A 24,098-nucleotide genomic window follows, 5' to 3' on the forward strand; every position below is an offset into this window, starting at 1 on the left:
ATTTCTCTCACCAGTGTTTTATAGTTTTCAGAGTACAGGTCTTTTACTGCTTTAGTTAGATTTATTACTAAGTATTTTATTCTTTCTGATGCAATGGTAAATGGGATTGTTTTCTTAATTTCTCTTTCTGATATTTTGTCATGGTTAGTGTATAGAAATGCAACAGATTTCTGTATCTTAATGTTGTATCCTGCAACTTTACCACATTCATTGATAAACGCTAGTAGTTTCTTCGTGTTGTCTTTAGGATTTTCTCTGTATAGTATATGTCATTTACAGTCAGTGACAATTTGAATTCTTTCTTTCAAATTTGAAATGAAGGGGGAAAAACACATAATTATCTCAATTGATGCAGAAGAAGCATTTTTATAAAATTCAGCACCTTTTCATGATTAGACTCTATGAAATAGGAATAGAAGGAAATGATCTCAACATAATGAAAGGCATGTATGCATAACCCACAGCAAGCATTATACTCAGTGGTGAAAGACTGGAGGCTTTTCCTCTAAGAACAGGAACCCACTTTCTAAGTAAGGATGCTCATTTTCACCACTTTTTTTCAGCGTAGTGTTGGGGGTTCTAACCAGAGCAATTAGCCAATAAAAAGAAATATGACATCCAAATAGGAGAGAAAGAAGTAATTTTTGTTTGCTTCAGTTTTTAAATGATATGATCCTACATTAAAAATTCCTAAAAAAAAAAAAATTCCTGAAGACTCTGGAGCTACTAAATGAATTTTAAAAAGTAGCAGGATACAAAATGAATACTCAAAAATCAATTGCATTTCTATACTTAAACAAAGAATAATCTGAAAAGAAAATTACCAAAACAAGTTATTTACACTAGCATCAAAATGGATACAATACTTAGGAAATAACTAAGTAGGTGAAAGACTTGTACAATGAAAACTACAACACTTTGCTGAAAGAAATTTTGAAAAACATAAATAAATGGAAACATCCCATTTTCATGGATTGGGAGACTAATATTGTTAAAATGTTAGTACTATACAGAGTAGTTCAGATTTCAATCCAATATCTATAAAATTCCCAACAATGTTTTTTCAGAAATAGAAAAACCCATCCTAACATTCATATTATATCTCGAGTGACCCTGAATAGCTGAAACAATTTTGAAAAAAAAAAACAGAAATGGTAGACTCACTTCCTCATTTCAAAATTTACTATAAAGCAGCAGTAATCAAAACAGTATGGTTTTGGCATAAAGACAGACATATACACTAATGGAAGAGAATAGAGAGGCCAGAAATCAACATCATTTGGCCAAATGATTTTCAACAAGGATGCCAGGACCATTCATTCATTGTGTAAAGGACGGTCTTTACAACAAACGGAATTAGGAAAACTGGATATCCACATATTAAAAAGGAATTTGGAACTATGTCTAATAGTATAGGTAGAAATGGACTCAAAATGGATCAAAGACCTAAGTGTAAGACCTAAGACTATAAAACCCTTAAATTAAGTTGGAGGAATTTAACATGAAAACATAAGACAAAATCTTAATAGCTTTGGATTTAGCAGTGGTTTTTTTTGGATGAGACACCAAAGGCACAGGAAACAAACAAACAAAAAACAAATTGGACTTGATGAAAAGTAAAAACTTTTGTGCATCAAAAGACTCTATCCAAAGATTAAAAAGACAACACACAGAATAGGAGAAAATATTTGCCAATCATGTATCTGATAGGGAATTAATATCCAGAATATATACAAAACTTCTAAAAGTCAACACAAAAACAAACAATCTAATTCAAAAATAGGGAAAGGATTTAAATAGTTACTTCTCCAAAAGAGATATATGATTGTTCCATAAGCACATGAAAGGATACTCAACATCAATAATCATTCAGGAAATATATATCAAAACTGTAATGAGATTCTACCTCATATTGATTAGGATGATTACCAACAAAAATAGAGAAACCAACAAGTATTGGTTACCCAGTCTCTTACCCTCCCTCAGGCCACCCTGTTCCTTGAGGCAAAACAATATCAAAATTAGCCCACTTAATAACCCTCCAGTGGGCCTCTAAGTGTTCAAATGAAAGAAAGGGTCACACATCTCTCACGTTAAATTAAAAGCTAGAAATGATTAAGATAAGTGAGGAAGACATGTCAAAAACAAAGACAGACCAAAAGCTAGGCCTCTTGCTCCAAACAGGTACCCAAGTTGTGAATGCAGAGGAAAAGTTTTTGAAGGAAATTAGAAGTGCTGCTCCAGTGAACACTCTAGTGATAAGAAAGTGAAACTGCCTTGTTGCTGATATGGAGAAAGTTTAAGCGGTCTGCATAGAATAACAAACCAGCCACAACATTCCCTTAAGCCAAAGCCTAATCCAGACCAAAGCCCTAACTCTCTTCAACTCTGTGAAGGCTGAGAGATGAGGAAGCTGCAGAAGTAAAGGTTGAGGCTAGCAGAGGTTGGTTCATGAGGTTTAAGGAAAGAAGTCATCTCCATAATATAAAAGTGCAAGGTGAAGCAGCAAGTGCTGATGTAGAAGCCGCAGCAAGTTATCCAGAAGATCCGGCTAAGATAATTAACGAAGGTAAGCTACACTCAACAGCAGATTTTTGATCTAGATGAAAAGCCTTATATTAGAAGAAGATGCCATCTAGGACTTCCGTAGCTGGAGAGAAGTCAATGCCTGGCTTCAAAGCTTCAAAGGACAGGCCGACGCTGCTGTTAGGGGCTAATGCAGCTGATGACGTTAAGTTGAAGCCAAAGCTCACATACTATTCCAAAAATCCTAGAGCCTTGAAGAGCTTTTTTTGGCGGGGAGAGGCTTTAAGAATTATGCTAAATCTGCTGATCTTGTTTTCTGTAAGTGGAACAACAAAACCTGCATGACAGCACACCTATTTACAACATGGCTTACTGAATATTTTAAGCTCACTGTTGAGACCTAGTGCTCAGAAGAAAAGAGTATTTTCAAGGTATTACTGCTCATTGACAAAGCACTTGGTCACTGGTGAGCTCTGATGGAGATGTAGAGCAAGATTAATGTTGCTTTCATGTCTGCTAACACAACATCCATTCTCCAGCCTGTGGATCAAGGAGTAATTTTGACTTTCAAGTTTTATTATTTAAGCAATACATTTCTTAAGACTGTAGCTACCATAGGTGGTGATTCCTCTGATGGATCTGGGAAAAGTAAATTGAAAGCCTGGAAAGGATTCAGCAATCTAGATGCCACTAAGAACATGTATGATTCATGGGAAGAGGCTGAAATATCAGCATTAACAGGAGTTTGGAAGAAGTTGATTCCAACCCTCATGGATGACTTTGAGGGACTCAAGACTTCAGTGGAGGAGTTCACTGTAGATGTGGTAGACATAGCAGGAGAACTAGAAGTAGAAGTAGAGCTTGAAGATGTGACTCAGTTACTGCATCTCATGATAAAACTTTCATGGATAAAGAGTTGCTTCCTACAGATGAGCAAAAGAAAGGAGTTTTTTGAGATTGAATCTGTTCTTGGTGAAGATGCTGTAAAGATTGTTGAAATGACAACAAAGGATTTAGGGTGACATAAACTTAGGTGATAAAATGTTGGCAGGTTTGTGAGGATTGAGTCCAATTCTGAAAGAAGTTCTCTGGGTAAAACACTATCAAACAGCAATGCATGCTGCAGAGAAATTGCTTATGAAAGGAACGGTCAAATCAGTGTGACAGACTTGCTGTCTTATTTTAAGAAATTGTGCCACAGCCACCCCAACCCTCTGTAACCACCACCCTGATCAGTCAGCAGCCATCAGCAAGGAGGCAAGTCCCTCCACTGGCAAAAGATTACAGCTCGCCGAAGGCTCAGATGGTGGTTAACATTTTTTAGCAATAAAGTATCTTTAAATTAATGTATGTACATTTTTTTAGACATAATACTATTACACACTTAATAGATTACAATATATTGTAAACATAACTATTATGTGTACTGGGAAACCAAAAAAATTCATGTGACTCACTTTATTGCAATACTCACTTTATTGTGGTGGTCTGGAACCAAACCCGCAATAGCTCTAGGTCTGCCTAGATCTGACAATGTGCTAGTATCTCAGATATTTTTAAAAGTCCTATAACTTAATAATAAAAAGACAAGTAGCCGAATTTCAAAGATTTAAATAGGCAGTTCTCCAAAGGAGACACACAAGTGGCCAGTAAAGATGTAAAAAAGTGTGCAAGTCAGTAGACATCAGGAAAACACAAATGTAAACCACAGTGAGATACTGCTTCCTGCTTATCTAGAAAGGCTAAAATTATAGTCAGACAGTATCACATGCTGGTAATCATGGGAAGCTACGGTTGGTGGGGCTATAAAATAGTATGATCAGGTTAGAAAAAGGTCTGCCATTTGTTCAAATAAAACTAAACACACACATACCCTATGATCCATCAGTTGCACTTTAATGAATTTACCCTAAAGAAAAAATAAACCATGTTTTTATACACACACAAAAGAGTTTACAGGAGTGTTCTTAGCAGCTTTACTCATAATATCCAAAAAGTGGAAACAGCCAGGAATCCATCAACCAGAGAATTAATGAGCTCTGTTGTATTGATACGATGTTTAATCTTGATACTAGTTTGGGTTACAACAACTACACATTTGTTGAAACTCATGGACAGTTAAGGAAATACACAGTTAAGATTTGTACATTTTATTGTACGTAAATTTTACCTCAAATAAGAACTGAAAACAAGTATTGAATTCTAGTAAATGCTGAACTATTTATTTCGTGGACATGTACTGAAGTCTCTTTCTTTCCAGTGCATCCAAAAATTAAATATATTGATAGATAAATATAAAGTATATAGATAGTGTGTGTGTGTATATATATATATATATATATATATGTTTATATAGATATTTACATTTAAACGTATATGGATGCATAGTATAAATTACATATGCATACCTCATTTTGCCTTTTTTAATCAAAAGGTAGTATTCTTTTTAGTCACCAAGTTTGTTTCTCTTTGAACCGTAAATCCATTCTTTTATACTTTACTCTTTGATGCTGTAGCTACATTTCTGCTTTTTCAGCCAACTCTTTGTAGGTCTCTGCTAATAAAGGCAGACAGGGGCAAGCCTGGGGGAAGACGGAACTTGAGCTTTCCTATTGGCTTTCTGTCTGCTTGTAGTTGCCAGTGAATATCCCAGCAACACCCTCCCTCCCGCCTTTTTGTTTTTTTTTTTTTTTTGGCAGTGGCACTTTCTTCCTGTAGCAGCAGCCAAATAAAGTTTGCAAATTGCCCAGCACTTTTAAAAATCAGCCTAAATCCACCTTCTCAAAGATAATCAGCACCAGGCAACTGGAACTCCATAGCAGGTGTCCAGGTCCTGGTCCAAAAGTCCCTTCTTTCAAGCTGTGAGACGGAGTACTAGCTGACTTGTGTCCTGTCCTCAAAGGTTTGATTTTTTTCAGCTGCACAGATGTCTCATTTACGTTTATAACTGTTAATAATTCCAAACTCTTGCTTTTGTTCCCTTAGTCCTAGGGCCAGTGGCTGCTTCCTGCTGTCACTATCCAATACCTTAAGAGTCCTCTTATCTTTAAGTTATCTAGCAGGATGTCTCTTTTCTGACTATACCTTGAACCAGACATGAAGCTCTGTATTGTGTACAGATACCCTAGTTTATGCAGCCTCCTGTGTATGAGCAATTAGGTTAATCGAAATTTGCTGTATTTCCACCATCAATAATGTTTCAGCAAACTTGTGCATTATGTGTTTTTCATATTCTTTGAGGTATGTATTCCAAGTCTGCTCCTGAAAGTAGGATTGCTGAATCAAACAATAAATGCATATGTAGTTTTGTGAAACATTGCCAGATTCTCCATTATAGTTATTCCATTTTGCATCCCACAGTCAGTCTATGAAAGTGCCTGTTTGTCTACTGCCTTGCCAGCAGAATGTGTTGTTAAACTTTGATTTTTCCAGTGTAATAGGGAGGATATCTCTGTAGTTTTAATTCGCCTTTATTTTATTGTGTGACACTGAGAAGCTTTTTTATGTATTTATGGGCTGTATGTATATCTTGTTTTTGTGAACTGTCTGCATTTTGAGAGGACTTAAAATGTAAATAAGATTGGAATGTATTTGTTGTGCTTAGAGTTACTATCATTTTCAGGCAGTCAGAATCACTTGGACATCAGATGGGTCTCATCTTTCAAGTCACATGATTTCCCATGTGGACTTTCCTTTATTTCTATTTTCTTTTCAGTTTTGTTTGGTATTAAATATAATTTCTTTCCTATTGCTACTTCTAGGTAAAATATCATCTGCGTTTTATTAGGATACAGAGGACTATCTTGTGGCCAGACACAATAGGCTGGAAAACATCCTTCCTTTTTCCTAATCATCCCTTTCCAGGACCCAGGAACCCAGATCATAATGATGGAGGAAGCCCTGGTGAGCAGATCACTAAGTATACTCATTTTCTTATCACAGTTGCATATATGTATCCACACATACACTTATACATATATATGGATATATATATAATTCAGCTTATTTTAACTTGTAATTTTTTAAATAATTTTATTTTACTAAAACTACTTTTCAATATCACACACCTAACATATATATAGAATATATGTATACTTATATATGTATTATACTTTATCCTCTTTTAATTATTATACCAATATATTTATCTTTATGTAGTTGTGATTTAGTGTGGCAAATATTTAGTAGAACAAAAAAGCTATACACACTCTAGCATTAGCAACAAAAATTGGAAACAGCATGACCAGTAAGAGAATAGATGAACCTAATAGACAATCACTGAAAATAATGAGGAAGTCTGTTGAGAAATAATTGAAGCAGAACCTACAGGTGCCTATATGAATTAGCTAGGTAGAGATGGGTGAGGATTATTCCACACAGCGGAAGCAAGATCATAAACACATGCATGACAGGATGCCACATTCAGGGAACTACATGGCCTTTTGTTTGTTTCCTTTTTGTAGCTAGAATAGAGGGTAATGTGGGAGGTTATTAGAGATGAGGCTAAGAGACAAACAGACCTAATGTGTAAAGTGAAGGAGTATGAAATTTCTCCTGGGAATTATGAGAGACAGAGACATAGCAATATTTAGCACGGATAGAAAACTGATATGATATAGAAGTGGATACATCTCTCCAAGTGATGACACTCATAAGATGTCTTTGATATTTGTTTATATCTGAACACAGAATTTTTGTTTTATGCTATTGCTGAACAGAGAAGACTGTGACCTATATTTCACAATTTATGTAATTGATCGAGATATTTCAAAGAATGACTTCTTTGCCTTATGCCTGGATTTTGCATTTACATTTCCTTAATACCATATTATTTGTGGAAAAATATTATAAAGAGAAGTGAGGATGAAGGACTACATGCTTGGTAACATTCAAATTAAGGAGTAAACAAAAGAAGATGGGTACAAAGACTAAGGATTGGCAGGGAAATGAGTAGAAAATTAAGACCTATATTACATGAATCAAAGGAGGAATTGGAAACTAGGCTTGACATTTCGGTTCTATCACCACAAAATAACTTTTTTGATATCTTAAAACTTGAAAATAACAATCCTGCCACAGAAAAGAGTTTCTGAAAAAAACTCTATAAAAACTGTAAAACATAGATGAGGGAGATTAAAGATGGAACAAAGAAAAGGAAAGATGTCCAATATTCTTAGAAAAATTAATGTTGTTAAGAGGCCATAATACCCAAAGCTGAATCTACAGATTTAATACAGTCTCTATCAAAATACCCATGACATTTTTCACAGAACTAGAACAAAAAATACTAAAATTTATATGGAACCACAAAAGACCCTGAATTGACAAAGCAATCTTGAGAGAAAAGAACAAAGCTGGAGGTATACACCCTGACTGCAGACTATACTACAAAGCTACAGTAATCAAAACAGAATGGTACTTGCACAAAGATGGACATATAAATCAATGGAACAGAGTGAGAGCCCAGAAATAAGCTCATGCACTTAGTTATTTAATCAAAGGAGGCAAGAATATACTATGGAGAAAAGACAGCCTCTTCAATAAATGGTCCTGGGAAAACTGGACAGCCACATGTAAATGAATGAAATTGAGAACATTTCTTCATACCATATACAAAAAACAAAAACTCAAAATGGATTAAACACCTACATGTAAGACAGGAAACCATAAAACACCTAGTAGATAACAGACAGGACACTCTGACATAAATTGTAGCAAAATTTTTTAATCTGTTTCCTAAGGCAAAAGAAATTAAAGCAAAAATTAAAAACTGGGACCTAATTTAGCATAAAACCTTTTGCACAGCAAAGGAAACCATCAACAAAATGAGAAGACAATGTACAGAATAAGAAAAAAAGTTTTGTGAATGATGTGACAAACGGGGTTAATATCCAGAATGTACAAGCAACTTTTACAACTCAGCATCAAAAAAATTAGCCCAATCAAAAAGTAGGCAGAAAGCCTAGATTATTTTTCCCAAAGAAGACATCCAGATGGCCAACAGACACATGAAAAGATGCTCAGCATTACTAATTATTCAGAGAAGTGCAATTCAGAATAACAAGATATCACCTCAGAATGGCTATCATCAGAAAGCCTACAAATAACAAATGTCGGCAAGGATGTGGAGAAACAGGAACCACATTGTGCACTGTTGGTGGGAATGTACATTTATGCAGCCCCTATGGAAAACTGTGGAGACTCCTCAAAACACTAAAAATAAAACTACCATGCGATCCAGCAATCCTGTTACTGGGTATATATCTGGAAAAAAGGCAAACACTAATTGGAAAAGATATGTGCACCCCAGTGTTCATAGCAACATTATTATTATAGCCAAGATATGGAAGCCACCCAAGTGTCCTTCAGCAGATGAATGGATAAAGAAAATGTGGGGTGTATGCAAGAAAAGCAAATTAAATCCTAAACTGCCTTTTAGTTTTATGGATGACATGGTTTCAGTGAAACGTTTTTCCTTGGGGGCCAGTGCTGTATTACTCACTATAACAAATCTGTCATTCTCAGCTTCATTTGTTACATTCCCAAGTCTTCATCTTGCTAATATTTAATTAAATCTGCATTTTTGCAATTATGAATTGTATTTAGTAAGCCTACCTGAAACTTTTATTAAATATATTTAAGTTGGGGACGATGTGAATCAGATTCATCTGAAGAAGTAACTCTTAATTCTGTGTCAAAACTATTATAGGTTTTCAGAGTAACTGTGTTCAGTTGGCCTTGATACAGCAGTAACTTTAAGTTCTGTGTGTTACAAGCTATGACTGACTTGAATTGCCTTGTTCATTTTGTGTCTGAGCCATTCATTAGTCTGCTTTATTTGACAATGTTTGTTTTATCATATAGGGTACGTAAGAGAAGGGTTCCTGGCTGTACAGCATGCCTTAGATAAGGCCATCATGCTGTACCATGACAGCAATGCTAGACAGAAGCTGTTTGATGGTATCAGCATCTTTGTACAGAGATTTCCATACCCAGCTTATCCTCATGACGGATTGCTTTGGCTCACTGGTTCTTACCTCCCTTTGATATTTATACTCATGTTCTCTCCAACTGTACTTTCCATCGTGCGATCCATTGTATGGGAAAAAGAAAACAGATTGAAGGTAATCCCAGTTATTTTCTGATAAAGTTTCTGTAAAGGTTTTTTTTTTGTTTTTTTTTTTTTTTTTTTGGCCTGTAGAGCTCTGTTGTTTGGAGAGTTGTGTTATTTTTGCATATTCAGCATTGGTGGTAGTTGTTACATCTCATAACAGCAAATTACATCCCAGGAGCAACAGCTACAGAGCATGAAGAGTGAATACTGATGCCACCTATCAATTATACAAATTGGCAGATATTCAGAAGCAAACTCTCTCTGAGGAGCAGCAGAAAAATAAAACCGGAGGGCAAGGAGGGGGACAATAAAAGGTCGCTTTTGGTGTCTCTGATACCTAAAATATCAATGACTTTCAAACACAACTCAACTCCTGGCTAGGTTAATATAAATCCTCACACTATAGGCCTGTTTACCTTGATATCTACTGCCCTCGATAACACATCTGAGTTTCAACAAAAAATTATAAGGCACACCAAAAACTTAAGGAAAAACACAGTCCAAAGAGGCAAATTAATCATCAGAGTCAGACTCACATAAGACACAGATGATGGAAATATCAGAGAATGAATTAAAAATTGCTAAGATTAATAATTTAAGGCTCCAAAAGGAAAGGTATATGTGTCCAGGATCCTTAAGACCACCCATGTTTTCTAAAATTCACTGTAAGGACTTACGGGACTCAGCATATAGATATGCTCACAGCTAGGATTTATTATAATGGTACGTGAGGATACATAGCTAGGTCATAAGAGAAAATGACATAGGCAAAGCTTGGAGGAATTAACCTGTAGGCTTCTTCAAGTAACCCCACAAGAGGTCACACAGAGCACCTTCTTGCATCAGCAGTGAGAATCCAACAACATGTTTGTGATGTTCCTGACCAAGGAAATCCATTGGAGACTTAGCACACAAGGTTTTCATTGGCAGGCTGGTTGTATAGGTACCCTTTGCCTGGCATTTACCCAAATCCCAAACTCCTGGAAAGCAGGTATCTAGCATGAACCATAATATTTCTACAAACAGTTTAGGCACAGTCATCAACACTTACCATTTAGAGAGTGATTTATATCAGTATAGGGAACAATTTACCCACCAAGTTCCCATATACCAGCCAAAGGCCAATTTTGCAAACATTCCTTCTTAAGAATAGTAGTCTCAGGCCTTCTGTGTTAACTCTTTTCTGCACAGTAGATAACATGCAAGTTAAGATAGGTAATGCACAGAGATCTAAGCTATAAGGAGTCAAATGAAATTATGAGAAATAAAAAACATGCTAACAAAAATGTAGAATTCCTTTGACAGGACCATTGATAGACTTGATCTTGATGAGAAAAGAATCAAAGAATCGAATAAAAGACAGTTGAAATTATACAAACTGAAATGCGAAGAGAAAAACAAAATGTAAAAATCTAGAATGAGCATCCAAAAGGTATAGGATATCAAATGGTAAAAAAGATGTATATAATTGGAATCCCAAAAAGCTAAAGAAATAATGAAAGAGAATTTTCTAGAGCCCATGCTAGACATCAAACCGTAGATCCAAGAAGCTCAGAGACCACAAGCAGGATGAATACCACACACATACACACCCATCCATACACACACCTAGACATTATACTTAAACTGCTGGAAACCAAAGACAAAGACAACAAATCTTAAGCAGAGGTCAGGGAGAGACACACTGTCTATGAGGAGCAGTCGTAAGAAGTACAGCTGACTTCTAACTTACAATTGAATTTTTAAAAAAATAATATAGACACATTTCTGTAATATCCCTGGAAGTAAAGTACAATGGAAAAGAGACCTTAATCTCAATATTTCTAAGTTTACTTTGAAATGTTTTGCATTTTGGTCCAATACGATGTATAGTATTTTTAAAAGATCTCTGAACTTGGGGAGAAAAAATTTTAATGTCATTGCTGCCCATACTAATGCCATAATTTTGATCAGCACAGTTGACTGACTGAGCCATGATTTTTCACATTCAGAAAATGAAGATGATAATTATCCATTTATATAGGGTTTTACAAGAATTTAATTAGAAGAATGTATGTGAAATATTATGAATCACTGATACATGTAATATTTCATTTGTATTGAATGTCTTACAGGAGTACCAGCTCACAATTGGAATTAGAAACTGGATGCTCTGGGCTGCCTATTTCTTCACATTCTTTGTTTTTCATATCTTTATTATTGCCTTAATATGTATGTTATTCTTCACTAAGGCAAGTGTTTAGTTCCATGCTGTCCAATAGAAATATGAGTCACATATGTAATATTAAATTTTTAGTAGCTGTTAGAAATTTTAAGAAGTAAAAATAACAGGTGAGATTATTTTAATAATATATTTAATTTAACCCAATATATTATTCCAATATGCAGCCAATTTAAAAACAGATATTTTACATTCTTTTCTGTACCAAGTACTTGAAACTCCAGTGTGTGTTTTATATGTACAGCACATCTAAGTTTATATGCTATATTTTCATTAGAAAGACATGATCTGTATTTGACACTGTATTTAAATTAGAAAATTTAATTTAAATTTAAAGTAACTAATTTAAGTTAAAAATAAATTAAATGAAAATAAAAATTCAGCTCCTCAGTCACACTAGCTACATTTCAAGGGCTTAACAGGTATATATCGTTAATGGCTGTAATAGCAGGCATCTTAGTTCTAGCTGATTGCACCTGCTGCAGCTATCCTATGAGAAGGAAAAAGTAATCATAGTGTGAACTGATGGGTGTCTGGTTGCCAGAGGATGACAAACGGCTTTTATTGTCTCCACCGTGGAAGCTCAGAAGCTGCCAAATCTCTGAGAAAAATGTAAATCTTTCTGTAAGAAATAAGTTATTTTGTTGACTTTCCATCTCACTGAGTTTCAGTCACTGGGCAGCGATCGGTTTCATTAGGGCCATTATTTTCTCTGTCTTCCTTTGTGCTCATATGATTCTGCTTACTGTGTACTTTACATGATGTACTTTTTTGTTGTAGATTATCCGTGAGCCACTCTTCCGCTACAGTGACTATAGTTTCATCTTTTTCTTTCTTACGTGTTACGCCACCGCTTCGATATTCTTTGCCTTTATGATTAGCACATTCTTCAGTAAAGGTGAGTCTAAGACTTCTCCTCTGACAGAATTACTGTTTAATGGACCAGAATAGGATCATATTTGGGAGTTCCTTCCAGCCATTTCGTGTATAATCTCGGCTTGCATTTTAACATAGAAGATGAATTGCAAATGAAATGATTTGACAGGAGTTAGAGGGTGTGTTGAAATTTAATGTGGCCCAATACATATATAAAAAGAGACTATAAAATAAGATTGTTATCAGCTAGAACTTTAGAATAAATTAAACAATGCTTCCTACAGAATTTGATTTCAAATCACTTCTGAAAGCAGATCAAGGGATGGAGATATTTATTAATTCACTCATTTATTCTGCATGTCTTCTTTGCACTTACCATGTGACAAGACTGTATACCACATGCATAAAGACAAAGGGAAATTGATTCTCTGTGAAAGCCCACACAAGGAAAATATGTGTAACCAGATAACCCCAGATTGGTCTATTAATGGTTTTGTAGAAATAATTCTCTGCTAATGGCGCTGTTCCCTTTAATTGTGTCTTTCTGCTTCTCCCCACACCAGGACCTTTGCCTCAAAGGAGGGGTTTGCTGAAGCAAGTGGGTCTCTTGCATCTAAAAGAGGTCCAGTGCTTTGCCTTTGTAAGCATCGGCCCACAGCCACATCTTTTCCCCTGTCATGGCTGTTCCGGCTCTAGTGCTGCCCTGTGGCATGGTATGAGTACAGCCAGAGTACGTGCATGGCTTGAGCTGGGGCACGCAGTGAGGCAGTTGCGGGAAAGCCAGCAGCTACCGGGGCAGACTTTTCTCCACCTCGCTTGGGGCAAGCCAGCATCTGCAAGCTCCTCACGAGGGGAGTCGAGGCTTCTCCAGCCTTTTTCTCTGTCCCAGCAGTTCTCCATCCAGCCACGGGGCTTGTCTCCTCCACACAGGACCTCTGGGCTGGGATGCCCAGTCTGTGGCTCAACCCGCTCAGCCCCCAGGGCAGGTGTCTGTGCAATCTTCCTTTACTTCTGAGTCTCCTCCTAGGGACACAGGTTCTGACCTGATAGTTTTTCTTCTCATCGTATCTAATTATGTGTGTTACCTTACTTAATTGCCTTGACTTTACAGTAGTCCTTCTGCCAGTTTGCAGTTAGTTTTCAGTGAGAATTATTTCACATGTCGGTGTATTTTGCTATGTTCTTGGAGGGAGGTGGGCTCCACATCCTCTTACTCCACTGTCTCGGTCTCCTGTCTTAATAACAATCTTGACAAAAAGTCTTTTTCTGACTTACTGGATATCATATTTATGGACCTAACCACATTCAACTCTCCACAATTAACTATTTATTCAACTATTCTTTCTTTGGAGTATCATGATCTAGATTGGAAGCATGCATTAAAAACTTTATTCAGGGCTTTTTAGTCTACCCATAACCTCAAACTCCCTGGAAACACTAATATATTCAATTTATGTTATTACTGATGGTATACATTTATAATTTCTCAAGCTAAGTGATCATGAATAAATAAATTTTAGAAAGAAAATAATTTTCTATAACATATGTATGAGTCATTCTTTGTTTAAATGACTGTAAATATTTATCGTATGTGGTAAATATCCTATATATTAATTTATTCAACACATATTAACTGAGTGCATGCTGTGTTCCAAACATTGATGATATGAGAGTGAAAAAGATCAATTCTCTTCCCTCATAGAGCTTGCATTCTTTTCCTTTAGTATATTTTATTTATACACTAAATAAAGTATTTGTAATTCATTATTTCACATACTGTTTAAACTGACCTTATAATTTCCTTCTTATTTGCAGCCCGTTTGGCTGTTTCTGCTGGAAGCCTCATATATTTTGCCAGTTTCTTCCCATTTAATTCCGTTGCTCAAAACTTTGGAGAAATAACCCTCACCAGGAAGGTGGCTTCATGTCTCAGCTCAAATGTTGCATTGGCCCTGGGGATTAAACTTCTGGTCACGCTGGAAATAAAGCGTAAGAGTTTGCCTTGCAAATTTGCCCTTGCTATTTGATTTCTAAAAAGGTGGAAAGAGGCATTGTGGGTGGGACAGTGGGTGAGGAGGTAAGAAAATGTTACGAAAATTATTTATCCTCAGATTTAAATGTAAATTAAATTTAAATAAAGAGAATTGTACTATAAAGATAATCGGAAGTGTGGAAAAGGGAAAGTTCCCTTTCTCTCTACAGTAAACCCACCAGTTACACTGTCAAAGAAAAAAATTATTTGAACTTTCTATTCTATAACTTGCTTTATTCACCTAATAATATCTATTAGACTTCTTCCCACATAGAGATATGCTCCTGCCTTTTACAAGGTTGTTTAATATTCTATTGCAAAGGAGTACTATAATTAATTAATTAGTTCTCTATCATTGTACATTTAAGAGATTTCCAGTTTTTTGCTGTTACCCACGAGAGTATGCATATATTTACTTATATGGTATGTATACTAATGTAAATAAATTCCTAGATATAAAAATGGTATCTGATAAGATATTCATAGCTTAATTTTGATTGCTATTATGGTAACCTTCAAAAAGTGTAGATTAGCTTATTGTGCCACGAACAACACATGCGTTTTTCTACATCCTTCCCAATAATATATTATACTACTCTCATGTAAAAAGCAAATATAGCTTCTTTATTTCCTGAAACTAATTTTCCTCCAAACTCTATACTACTGGGCTGAATAAAATTAATGTAAATCTAATCCAGTGATTTATTCAGGTTCTTCTGAATGAGTCAATCTTTGAGACATCTTTCTTTCTTGGACTCTTCAAGATGATATGGAGGGGGATGGAAATTAATGAGCTCTCTTATGATGGAGAGAAATGGGGACTGCAAATCTATGTGGCATCCTCTGGATCTTTTACCTCTATAGTAGAGTACCTGGCCTGAGCTGCTTTATGGACCCTTACAAACTGAAGTGTCACTGTTTACGTATGGCCCATATTGGACAATATACCAGTACCGCATCTGTTAGAAACATGGTCCTGGCTGTCTTTTCTAGCCTTAAAGTCCTCACCTATTCTCTGCCTTCCTCTGGCCCTCTTTGAAACCCTTTGGCCTTCACAAACACTTGCAAAGTTATGCAAGCTCTGAATGACTTTTAAGATATGAGGAGCCAGTAGCATCACTTCAGGCCCATTTATCTAGTTGTCTCTGCCTCACTCTGCCATACAAATGCTACCATCCTAGAGTGTTGGATATTTCTACACAATCCCCTCTGAAGGTTTCTGCAGGATTTTCCCTGAAATAGAAAAACCTAGGATTTTACCTGTCTTTGCAACCTAATTTTCATTCTTTTCTTACGTAGGAGTGAGGAGGGGGCTGCCTTTCCTATTTGTCTTTCTAGGAGGAACATCCTTTCCAAAATGACATTTACATTATGGGCTTCATGGGTCACAGAATGCCACACACTGTATAAGATAAGTATAAATGGGCCATAAATTGGGCAGTATTTCAGATTTTTATATCCTTTACACTATCAAATTATTTCACCTTTTCTGCTGAGTGAAAAAATAGCATCTAACTGTATTTTAATCTGGGGGGAGAAGAGGAATTCTATCTTGTTACATAAAAAGATTTGAATCCTTTAAGTGTTATAGATAGTGTAAATAACTATCCTTAGGCTGTGACTCATTTAACTTGTGTTCACGGTATCTTTTTTTCCAATATTTTTAATTTAATGTAATCAAATATGTCTTTTAGTTTAGCCTTTCCTTTAGTTTGTATACTTGAGTTTTCTTTAAGGAATCCTTCCATACCCAGAGTCTTAAAGATAATAATTCTGTATTTTCTTTTACATTTTATATTCCCATACTTTTACATATTTACATGTGGATTTTCAATAAGCATAGAGTTGACGTATCTATTTGTTATTAGGTAAGAACCTAATTTTATTCATTTTTCACATGAAAATCAAACTATTGCAGCCATGTATTGGGAGTTTGTTGTTCTGTACTGCTTTCTCATTCCACCTTTGTTTTATATCATGTCTCCATTTGTGCATGGATCTTCTTCGGTACTCTGTTTCAGGCTGTTGATCTTTTTTAGTCTCTTTTGTGTTGATACCACAATGGTTTTACTTGCTATAGCTTTATAATGAGTCTTAATATCTGTTAGACCTGTCCCCATACCTTGTAATTCTTCAGTTGTTTGTACCACCTTCTTTTCCACTGAAACTTTAGGGTCACTTTGTCAAATTCTATGAAAAATCTTGTTGGGATTTATTGGGAATTTCATTGCATTTATTGGTTAATGAAGAGGGTTTAAGATACTTAATTTTCTCATCTGTGAACAAAAATCTACTCCCAATGAATAGCCAGTCACACATGTGATTTCTTTATGGATACTTTGATCATTCTAACTTTATACACAAAACATTGAAAAATTAACTAGACTTTATCTAGATGTGGGATTTCCATTGGCTTAATCTGCAACAGAATGTACACCTTTAGTTTTCTGAGTTATTTTTATCAGGGTATTTCATTTTATTATTCAGTTTTTTTTATATTACTTATTTTGTTTTTCAGTAACTCTTATTTTGAATGGAAGAATTTCTCAAGTTACGGTAGAATTCCTGAATTTTGTGTTCTACATTCTCTTTTTGTATGGTTTCTAATTTGCTATTCGTTGCCTCTCAAAATGACTTTCATTTTGATAATCATCTTTAATTCTACCACTTTTTTCTCAGACTGTTACCTTTTCAAAGACACAGTGCTCATGAATATTCTTCTCATAGTGCTGATCTATAGGAGAGTGAGGGCTAAAATTGAAGAAAGGATGGGTTTCATGGGCCATTGTTGTCTTCATGTCTTTCCTCTTTGAATTAGGAGTTCACTGGATGCCCTAATGCTTTTTCAGTTCTGCTACACTCTGTCCAGAAATTGAGAAAGTAGAAGAACAAAGGATTACGTGTCTTCTTTTGGTGAAAATTTTTCCCATTTCTATCAGTACTGTGTGCAAAATTTATTTTTCTCTTCTGCTTGGTAGTCACCATCCTTCTCTACTGCTGTTAAATAGTTTTCCAAATGTATATATCCTAATGGTTATTTCAGTAGGAATTTAGCATGAGGGGGAAAGGTAGACGGATAGCTTCTAATAGGTCTGGATTTTTCTTAGCTCTTTTGTTACTGTTTATTTTTGTTTCAGCCATTGACCTTGTCTCAGTCATCCCTATTTATGTTGGTAGGTTTTGAAGGGAGGAGGGAGGATATCAATGTTATTATATATTCCGTCACTTTCTTGGATGACCTAAGGGTCTAAACATACAGATAATTCACAGTGGCAATTTAGGGTATCAACTTCTTTCTTTGCTGTTTCAGTCACAGAGCTGTCATCTATGGTATATATCTTCTTTCTATTTCAGGAATTGGTGTTAAGTGGAATAACCTTTGGACACCAGCCAGCCTTGACGATAATCTCGTCCTTGGCCATATGTCGGGAATGCTTTTACTTGATGCCTTCTTGTATGGCCTTGCGACCTGGTATATAGAAAACGTCTTTCCAGGGAAGTATGGCGTGCCCAAGCCATGGTACTTTTTTCTTATGGTGAGTTCTAATGCTGCTGTTATTACGAAAGACCATAGTCCTTATGAGCCTATTTCATGATGTTTATAATCAAATCAAAAGGGCATGTGAAGAATCATTTTCATTTGCATACCATCCATATGAAATGTTATAGCCATTTCTTAATAACCCTTAAAAGCCTTCCACAGATGCAGGTGCACAACATCTATGGATAACACAGTGAAACACCATACACTGAAAATTGTAATATACCCCTTCTTCAGCCAAGTGGTACATAGTGGATTAAATCGGAGAATAAAGAAACTTCTGCAAAATGTGCTCCCAGTTAAATGTGATGTTTTCTTAGATCCTGGTGAGTAGAGGATCAGGTATTTCCCATATCAGTTTTCTCACTGCCTGCTTCCTTGCGATGGTTAGAGCTTCTGCATCATGCCCTTCATGTTTCCTTAACATTACTGGATAATACTGGTACAAAGAAGGTGTTCTGACCAAGTGTGATGAAATGCACTGGCTGTGATCTCATTTTTGAATAATTCCATTTTGTCCCTACTTCTTGAATACTAGCATTTTAAAGAGTTTTTACTTCTAAACCTTGGAGATTCAAATCATGCATAATTGTGCTGCAAACATAACCCTGAAACTATGCAACAGCTTTCTCTCTCTCAGAAAGTAAAGCAAGCCGAAGTGTTTTTAATTCTTAAAGTGCCTCATTTTTTTTCACATTTAAATTTTCAATTCATATGAAATTCATATAACTTACAACTAACCATTTTAAAGTAAGCAAACTGGTGGCATTTTGTACATTTATAATATACTTGCATGTATCTAGTTTCAAAATATTTTAATCACTCAAAAAGAAAATTCTGTACCCTTTAAGAAGTCACATCCCATTTACCCCATCCGAAAGCCCCTAGCATCCACTAATCACCTTTCTTTTTCTATGCATTTACCTAGTCTGGATGTTTCATATAAAGGGAATCACACAATATGTAATCATTTGTGTCTGGCTTCTTTCATTTACCATAATGTTTTTTACGTTTATCCATGTTATAATACGTATCAGTACTTCATTCTGTTTGATTGCTGAATAATATTCCAGTGTATGTATGAAGACCAATTCCTTTATCTGTTAATCCATAGTTGGACATATAGGACATCTTTGAGCTATTGAGTAGTGTTGCTGTTAATATTTGTATACAAGTGGTTCTTTGAACACCAGTTTCAGTTTTGGGCAGACTGTATATCTAGGAGTGGAATTTGTGACCATACCTCAGATTGGCAATTCTATGTTTAATGTTTTCAGGAACCATCAAACATTCTTTTCTTTTATTGTACCTCTTTATATATAAGGTGGTATCTTGATGTTTTGATTTGCATTTCCCTAATGAATAATCATGTTAGTATCTCTTCATGTACTTGTTGGCCATTTGTATATATTAGTTAGAGAAATGTCTATTCAAGTCCTGTGCCCATTTTAAAATCAGGTTGTTTTGTCTTTTTTTATATTCTGGACACTAGACCCTTATCAGATATATGATTTGCAAATATTTTCTTCCATTCTGTGGGTTGTCTTCTCACTTTCTTGATAGTGTCCTTCATGCACCAAAGTTTCAATTTTGATTGAATCCAGTTTATCAATTTTTCTTTTGTTGCTTGTGAATTTGGTGTCATATCTAAGTAACCATTGTCAGATATAAGGTCATGAATATTTACCCCTATGTTTTTTTCTAAGAATTTTTTGGGGTTTATCTCTTATATTTACATCATTCATCAAATTTGATTTAATTTTTATACAGTGTGAGGTAGGGATCCAGCTTCAGTCTTCTACAGGTGGATATCCTGTTGTCCCAGCAACATTCTCTGAAAAGACTATTCTTTCTGCATTGAATGGTCTTAGCACATTTGATATAAATCAGTTGGGCATAGATGTATGGGTTTATTTCTGGACCCTTAATTTTATTCCATTGGCCTGTATGTTTATCCTTATACCAATACCACACTGATTTGATTCTTGTAGTTTTATGGTAAAGTTTGAAATCTGAAAGTCTCAGTATTCCAACTTTGTTCTTTTTCAAGATTGTTTTGGCTATCAGGGGCCTCTTGCAGTTCCATATGAACTTGAGGATCAGCTTTTTTATTTCTGCAGATATGCCCATTTAAATTTGTATAGAGATTACATTGAATCTGTTGATTTTTGAACTAGCATTGCCACATTAAAAATATTGTTTTCAAGTCCATAAATTTTCTGTTTATAGAAGTCTTACTTAAATTATTTCAGCAAAGTTTTATAGTTTTCAGTGTGCAAGTCTTTTACCTTTTTGGTTAACTTCTCAAGTATATTAATCTTTTGGATGCCATTGTAAATGGAATTGTTAATTTTCTTTTTGAATTGTCTGTTGCAGGGGCATGAAAACACAACTGATTTTTGCATGTTGTTCCTGTATCTTGCATCTTTGCCGAATTTGTTCATTATCTCTTCTATTATGTGGGGGAGGGCATTCTTTGGGCTTTTCTTAATAAGTAGGATCTTGTCATCTTCAAACATAGATAGTTTTACTTCTTGCTTTCCAATTTGGATGCCTTTTATTTCTTTTTCCTACCTTATTGTTCTGGCTGAAACTCCCAGTACAGTAATGAGTAGCAAGGGTGAAAGCAGGCATCCTTGTCTTATTCCTGATATTAGAGGAAAAGCCTTCAGTATTTCACCATTGAGTATGATGTTAGCTGTGGGTTTCTTCATGAATGCCGCTTATCATTTTGATAAAGTTCTCTTCTTTACCTTTAACACACTTTGTCAGATGCTTTATTTGCATCAGTTGAGGTGATCATGTGTGTTATTTTCCATGGTTCTATTAATGTGATGTTTTACAGTGCTTGACTTTCATATGTTGAACCACTCCTCCATTCCTGGGGTAAATCATACTTTATCATAGTCTATAATGCTTTTGATATGCTATTGGATTCAGTTTACTGGTATTTTATTGAAGATTTTTATATTTATATTCATAAGAGATACTGGTCTGTAGTTTTTTTGTGATCTCTTTGACTTTGGTGTCAGGGTAATGCTGAGATCATCAAATGAATTAGGAAATGTTACCTCCTCTTGTACTTTTTGGAAGACTCGTAGAAGCTTTGTTGTTAATTCTTACTTATTTAAATATTTGGTGGAATTCAAACAGTGAGGTCTTCTGGTTCTGGACTTTCCTTTGTAGGGCAGTTTTCATCACTGACTCAGTTGCCTTACTTGTTATCAGTCTGTTCAGATGGAGTGCTTCATTTCTTATGCTCATTTTGGTAATTACCTTTTGGCTTTCTTTGTAGCGCTCATACTGGTTTGGCCAACCAAGAATCAAAAGAAAAAAAAGAAAAGTGAAAGACGGTGAAGTAACTCAAAACAAGTATTTTGAGCCTGAACCTACCAGTTTGGTGGCAGGTATCCAGATCAAGAATTTGTACAAGGTATTGTTTCAAAGGTCTCTTTTTCCTATGAGGATTGAAAGCCATAAAAGGGCATTAGAATTGTTTGCAACTAGACATTCCAAGAAAACAAATGAGATGCTTAATAAGGGATCATAATTAATAAAGTCCTAATTTGAAGCACTCATAGAATATATTAATAGCTTTACAAATATGATCTTATTTGCTCTATCCACTATACTTTTAATTTCCTCTGATAGGCTTGCAACAAGTGGTATATGAATTTTGTACTTAAACTCTGTGAAGAAAATAAACTTGATGATGCAATAGTAACATCTGGGCGTGTGGTTGGGAAGAATAACACTAAACGTAGTTAAAGGAAAACCTCTCTGAAGGGATGTCCTTTGAACTGAGACCTAAAGAATGAGAAGAGCCAATTGTTTGAAAAAACTAAGAGAAGAACACATGTGTTGGTTAGAAAAATAGCAAGTTTGAAAACCCTGAGGTGAGAAATACCTTCATGTGCTTTAGGAACAGAAGGAAGACCAGTATATTTGGAGGCCAAAAAATGATAGTAAATGGCTTCATTGGGAAGCCACTGATTGGTTCACAGCACTGGAGGAATATATGTTTTTTTTAAAGATCATTTTGGCTACAATGTGGAAAACGGGGCATTGGAAAGTGAAGAGTAGAGAAGGTTAAATGTAGGAAGAGGAAGGCAAAAGGGTACTTTCTTTAAGAAATGATAATTAGACCAAGGTGGTGGCAGTATACATGAAGAGAAATGGATGAATCCAAGATATTTTCAACAGAACTGAGAATATTGGGAAATTGGGGACATTGAAGGAAAAGGAGGAAACTGGAATGGTTCTTAGATGACAAACTAGAGCAACTAATACAAACTCTTTCTGTTCTTGCCAGGTTTTACTAGATTTTCTTAAATAAATGAGTTTTCTCTTGCTATATTCTCAGATCGGTTTCTGAAGACTTTGAAATGGTTGTTTTTTTGTTTTGTTTTGTTTTTCAATTTTGACCAGATTTTCTTGTTTCACTGGGGATTGGGTCTGTGGAGCTCTTCATACTTATTTCCCAGAAATGGAACTCTCTATCAACTATTTTAATGGATTCAGTTTCTTAAATTTTGTTTAGAATGTTTTTTTATTTAGATTTATAATGGGTATTGGTCTATGTTCATTTCCTGTAAGATGTTCCTCTAGTTTTGATACCTGGATAATGCTAGCCTCGTAGAGTGAGCTGGGAAGTATTTCCCCCTTCTCACTTTTCTAGAAGAGCTTTTGTACAACTTGTATTCATTTAGTTTCCAATTATTTGGGGGGATTTTCCATAGATATTTTTGTTATTAATTTCTAATTCAATTCTGCTTATGGTCAAAGGAAGACACTGTATGACTTGAATTCTTTTAACTTTATTAATTCTGATTTTATGGCTCAGACTATCACCTGCCTACATGTGTTATAAATATTTTAAATTAATATATAATCTGCTCCTGTTTAGTGGAGTGATAAAAAATGTCAGTTAAGTCAAGTTAGTTATTAGCTCTTCAAATATTCTATGTCTTCACTGATTCTACATATTCTAATAATTATTGAGAGAAAAGTGTTGAAGTCTTTGAAAATAAATTCCTTTTTCTATTTCTCTTTGTACTTCTGTTACTTGTTACCTCATATATTTTGAACTCCTGTTGTTGGATTCCTAAACATTTAGGAATATTATCTCTTCTTGAAAAGTTGATCTCTTTATGATTACAAAATGACATTCTTTATCCCTGGCAATACTCTTCACTCTTAAACCTACTTTTGCTAATGTTAATATGGCCACACCACTTACCTTTTTGTTGTTGTTGTTGTTGTTGTTATTGGATTATATTTTGTTTAATAACACTAAGACTTACAAGTTATCAGTTTTGTTTCAGTGCAAATTCAAACTTTTTTTTTTCACTTTAAAAGTGTAAAAGGGTCTTCTTAGTTCATTGGCCATAAAAAACAAATAATGGACCATATCTGAATTTACAGATTCCTCCTAGGAATCTCAAGGATATCTGTATGTACTTTTATCAGTCACTAAAATTCTGACTTAAATCATGGCATCAGTTTTTCTGACCATGGGTGGCAGCTTCTGTGAGCTTCCCTAGCTCTTGCTACAGTTGAGTAAGCCCATAATTACCATACGATATTCTTCATACACAGAATATAGAGAAATCTCCATTTTACTTACCAAATTAAGTTAGATATACATACCACTGAGACTTCACCTTTATTTTGACTAGTATACAAACTCAGTTCACCTACAAGTATTATTCCTTGTTCACAGCATCATCTTTTTACAATGTGAGTTTATGATATGGTATTTCTTCTAAGGATAAAGGATATAAGTGTT

General features: G+C 35.1%; 1 protein-coding gene across 1 annotated transcript in view; it reads left to right on the plus strand.

Moving 5' to 3' along the window:
- LOC105091158 (phospholipid-transporting ATPase ABCA3) overlaps nt 1–24,098 on the plus strand; it is a 104,728-nt gene that overhangs the window by 15,807 nt on the left and 64,823 nt on the right. Inside the window, exons 5-12 of the mRNA XM_064478509.1 lie at nt 6,288–6,429; nt 9,391–9,650; nt 11,755–11,871; nt 12,642–12,759; nt 13,301–13,450; nt 14,553–14,726; nt 18,124–18,305; nt 21,606–21,743. Of these exons, the coding sequence (XP_064334579.1) occupies nt 6,288–6,429; nt 9,391–9,650; nt 11,755–11,871; nt 12,642–12,759; nt 13,301–13,450; nt 14,553–14,726; nt 18,124–18,305; nt 21,606–21,743 (1,281 nt within the window). The remainder of the gene's footprint in view (nt 1–6,287; nt 6,430–9,390; nt 9,651–11,754; nt 11,872–12,641; nt 12,760–13,300; nt 13,451–14,552; nt 14,727–18,123; nt 18,306–21,605; nt 21,744–24,098) is intronic.

Source organism: Camelus dromedarius, chromosome 24, assembly GCF_036321535.1.
Source record: "Camelus dromedarius isolate mCamDro1 chromosome 24, mCamDro1.pat, whole genome shotgun sequence".
Classification (NCBI taxonomy): domain Eukaryota; kingdom Metazoa; phylum Chordata; class Mammalia; order Artiodactyla; family Camelidae; genus Camelus; species Camelus dromedarius.